The following is a 4555-nucleotide window of genomic DNA, read 5'->3' on the forward strand; positions in this document are numbered from 1 at the left end:
CGAGTGGTTATTTCAGTCAAAGTTGCTCTTCTATCAGCTTGAATCAGTCGGCCCATTCTCCTCTGACCTCTAGCATCAACAAGGCATTTTCGCCCACAGGACTGCCGCATACTGGATGTTTTTCCCTTTTCACACCATTCTTTGTAAACCCTAGAAATGGTTGTGCGTGAAAATCCCAGTTACTGAGCAGATTGTGAAATACTCAGACCAGCCGGTCTGGCACCAACAACCATGCCACGCTCAAAATTGCTTAAATCACCTTTCTTTCCCATTCTGACATTCAGTTTGGAGTTCAGGAGATTGTCTTGACCAGGACCACACCCCTAAATGCATTGAAGCAACTGCCATGTGATTGGTTGATTAGATAATTGCATTAATGAGAAATTGAACAGGTGTTCCTAATAATCCTTTAGGTGAGTGTATGTGCATGTATGCATGTATGTGTATGTGTACCTGTATATCACACCCACATCTCTGACATGTACATAATAATAATAATAATAATAATGATCATGATAAAGGTAATAATAATTTACTCCTGCATCCTTTGCACTCTGCTCATTGCACTATTGTCTCAATCTGTCTATATTTTTTTTATTAATAGTGTGTATATATGTGCTCTCTATACTGTAGCCTGTGTCTGATTTTATTATTATATTACTGGATAAGTAAGCATGTTGTGAGCAATGTACTATCCTGAGTCAAATTCCTTATAAGTGTACACATACCTGCCACTAAAGCCAATTCTGATTCTTATTCTGAAAATTTGGACAAGCGAGACTTTCAGAAATAATAAACTGCAATAGCGAGGGCGGGATACGAGTTATAAGAGTTTTTTTAGTTCTAAGGAAACGCTGAATATCTGTATCTCCGTCATTGTCGTGTTGTTTCAGTGTTATTAATGCTGTAGGTGAAACCAATGTGACATGCACATTTTTAACAAGCACTGCACTGCACTACCTAAGAAGCGCAAGAAGGTCACATCGGCCCAGGGGCTTCGCACAGAAATCAGGACCCTATACAGATTAGCATTCTCTATGGGCCCCTCCCCGCATCCATGGCTATTCGTTCTAGTAGGTTATCTTTGTGGGCCCTCCTCACATAAGGGCCCTGTAGCTTATACTCAGACCCCCACACCCCCCACCCACGCCCCCCGCTGTCCATAGAGAAAGACATTTGGTTCTCATTAGTTGATCTGTCCAGGATAGAACAACTATACATTGACCATTAGGCCTACCTGGATATGATTCAGCACACTGTCTCAAGCAGTTCTCTCTTGATATGTCAGACCTAAAAACAAAATTACAGGGAGACTTTAAACAGTCTGATATAGACATGTACAAACACACGCACAGATAGTCATAACTTGACCAGTTTGAACCTTGATCTCTAATGGACAAAGAAACATTAACATCAGTCCTTGCAGGGAGATAAAATGGAGAGAGAGAGAGAGATGCAGTTGTCCCTTCTCCGTTATTTGAACTACATTTCCCACTCGCTACAGCCTCATTTCCATTTCCCATAACCCTTTGCGCCGTTCTACCGCTTACAGACACAGGAAGGTCGTACATAGAAGCGTTTTACTGAGGCAGAGAAGAAACCAGGCCGTAATCATGCTGGGACAAGCTGTAAGGCGATTCACCACGTCTGCTGTTCGTTCTTCACACTATGCTGAAGGACCAGGGAAGGTGAGATCACCTCCAGAAAGCAGCATTATTGTTATAAATGAGATATTGTCTGTATCCGGCCTTGTCTGTGTCCTCAGCCTAACGTTAGCTAGCGTAACTTGGAGGTCACGTCCGTCACTTGACACAATCGTGATTGTAATGCTAGCTACACTAGCCACATACACGGGCATAGTTTGTCCTTTACAATGTAACAAAACATTTAAAGATGAGGACAGTTGAGATAGTTAGTGTTGATATGTTGGCTTGTTGGTTAGCATTAGCTTAACGTTAGCTAAGAGAGGGTTAAGTATTAGCTAACTCTGTTAGTGCTACCTCGTTAGCAAGCAACTTTAGCAAGCCATAGTTAGCCGGTTAAAGTTTCTGACATGCTGGTATTGTTATGATTCCTCACATTTTCTAATGAAATGGATTTCAAGTATATTTTTTAGTTTTTTTGCACACAGCAGTTTGCGTCTGCTAGAAGAAAATATAGAGGAGGTTAATGAGTAACGTTATTGATGCTGTAGCTAACTTACCTATGATTTTGGATAGTGGCCATAAGTTAACTAATGTCGTCAAAATAAACTTTACCTGCCATTAGATGTTTTTGATGTATTTTGTTGCGCACCATATTGATATGTCTATATAATGAGGCAGCGTGGCTAGTTACATTCAACAAGAAGCCTCCTCAGTTTAATGCGTAGCTTATTTTGTCAGTTAATCTGTAACGTTAGTGCTTGATGCACAATAACGTTACACACCATCACCACAGTGGCCTCTTTTAATTTCAAAGTCATACAAAGTTTAGAGTGAGTATTATTGGCCCCTTAAATTTTTTTGAAATACACCAACAAAACCTTGTTAAATTTAAACCTGGATGAAATTTGTTGCGATTTTAAATGGCACACCTAGACACTCAAAGAATCACTTCTGCTTCCCATTGCAAACATAAAAAAAAACAGCAACTAGGGAATGGAAATGTAGAAAGTCCACTCACTTTGTGCCCCCTCATTTTTCACAGGCAGTATCTGAACTTTAAATGGCATTTTTATTCTTGGCACGGTGATTAATTTATGACTCTGGCTGCCTTGTAATATTTGGATGTATTATGAAGCTCTTTGCACAGATATCCTGCACATGGCACTGATAATTTATAAGAAAACTGTAAAATAACCTTTCTTTCAGTTTCACTGCATCATAATACTCCTGTGTTTTTGCAGAACCTGCCATTTTCTGTGGAGAACAAGTGGCGTCTGCTTGGCATGATGGTGTTGTTCTTTGGCAGTGGCTTTTCATTCCCCTTCATTGTCGTCAGACATCAGATCCTGAAGAAGTAAAATGGCCCTGTGCTATTACTCAGCCTTCAAGGTAATTATGACTGCCATGTTTATCTAACATATCTGCTTTCATTAAAATGTTCGGATGATGTGGCATTTACTTTAGGCTTGGTTTGAATAGTGACCTCAGACAATGGCATTTTTTACTGCTCCTCCTTAGCCTTTTGCTCAGTGGCATATCTTAAATAAATTACCTGTATGTCTGAGAGTGATGGTAACAAATGTCATGTGGGTTTATATTGATGCTATGCTGTTTAGATAAGCTTGCACTTTAACAAGTTAATGTGACAGTTTAATGCACACATTGATGTGTATCAGGTGGGAACAGGTCAGAGTTGTTGTTGTCACATTTATCTTTGCTGGTGTTTAGAAATTGCTTTTCTGTCATCAGATGTATGCAAGTCATCTTATCACATTTTTCCCCTATTTCCTTGTTCTCCCCACAGGTTGTCAGCTAGAACATATTTATCTGTCAAGGGTTCTACCTGTGCAGAAGAATGGGAATCTCTTAATTTTCTTTGTAAATAAAGTTTCCTCAAATATGAACATGTCTACCAGAATCATCATTTATATTTATTTCAATGGATATTATTAAATGCATATAGATGCATGTATACATTAAAGAGTAAAACTATTGTAAACATGCTGACCTATTTGGTGATTTAATTGACTTATTTTGTTATCAAGCTTGCTCTATTTTAGGTTTAGATAACCAACAGGCTTTATGTATTAAAGTAACATGCTGACATAATATACAGGTGCTGGTCATATAATTAGAATATCATCAAAAAGTTGATTTTATTTCAGTAATTCCATTCAAAAAGTGAAACATGTATAATGTATACATTCATTCCACCCAGACTGATATATTTCAAGTGTTCATTCCTTTTAATTTTGATGATTATAACTGACTAATATATTCATATAACTAATGAAATATATATATATTATAATTACAATATATTCATTATAACTAATGAAAACCCCAAAATCAGTATCTCAGAAAATTAGAATATTGTGAAAAGGTTCAATATTGAAGACACCTGGTGCCACAGTCTAATCAGCTAATTAACTCAAAACACCTGCAAAAGCCTTTAAATGGTCTCTCAGTCTAGTTCTGTAGGCTACACAATCATGGGGAAGACTGCTGACTTGACAGCTGTCCAAAAGACAACCATTGACACCTTGCACAAGGAGGGCAAGACACAAAAGGTCATTGCTAAAGAGGCTGGCTGTTCACAGAGCTCTGTGTCCAAGCACATTAATAGAGAGGCGAAGGGAAGGAAAAGATGTGGTAGAAAAAAGTGTACAAGCAATAGGGATAACCGCACCCTGGAGAGGATTGTGAAACAAAACCCATTCAAAAATGTGGGGGAGATTCACAAAGAGTGGACTGCAGCTGGAGTCAGTGCTTCAAGAACCACCACGCACAGACGTACGCAAGACATGGGTTTCAGCTGTCGCATTCCTTGTGTCAAGCCACTCTTGAACAAGACACAGCGTCAGAAGCGTCTCGCCTGGGCTAAAGACAAAAAGGACTGGACTGCTGCT

General features: G+C 39.0%; 1 protein-coding gene across 1 annotated transcript; it reads left to right on the forward strand.

The window, feature by feature from the left end:
- The first annotated feature begins 1530 nt into the window (after window positions 1–1530).
- LOC119892403 (cytochrome c oxidase subunit 7C, mitochondrial) lies at window positions 1531–3550 on the forward strand. The gene is made up of 3 exons (XM_038704624.1): window positions 1531–1688; window positions 2888–3035; window positions 3451–3550. Exons 1-2 carry the CDS (start codon window positions 1614–1616, stop codon window positions 3002–3004), a joined length of 192 nt encoding a protein of 63 aa, XP_038560552.1. The 5' UTR covers window positions 1531–1613; the 3' UTR covers window positions 3005–3035; window positions 3451–3550.
- Window positions 3551–4555: the final 1005 nt, after the last annotated feature.

Source organism: Micropterus salmoides, unplaced genomic scaffold (assembly GCF_014851395.1).
Source record: "Micropterus salmoides isolate LMB-PRFRI ecotype aquatic unplaced genomic scaffold, ASM1485139v1 Ms_hic_scaffold_7, whole genome shotgun sequence".
Lineage (NCBI taxonomy): Eukaryota > Metazoa > Chordata > Actinopteri > Centrarchiformes > Centrarchidae > Micropterus > Micropterus salmoides.

Coding starts and splice junctions, on each gene's coding strand:
- LOC119892403 (XM_038704624.1), top strand. CDS start 1,614: ATGCTGGGACAAGCTGTAAGGCGATTCACCACGTCTGCTGTTCGTTCT. Junction 1,689..2,887: donor ATGCTGAAGGACCAGGGAAG/GTGAGATCACCT, acceptor GTGTTTTTGCAG/AACCTGCCATTTTCTGTGGA.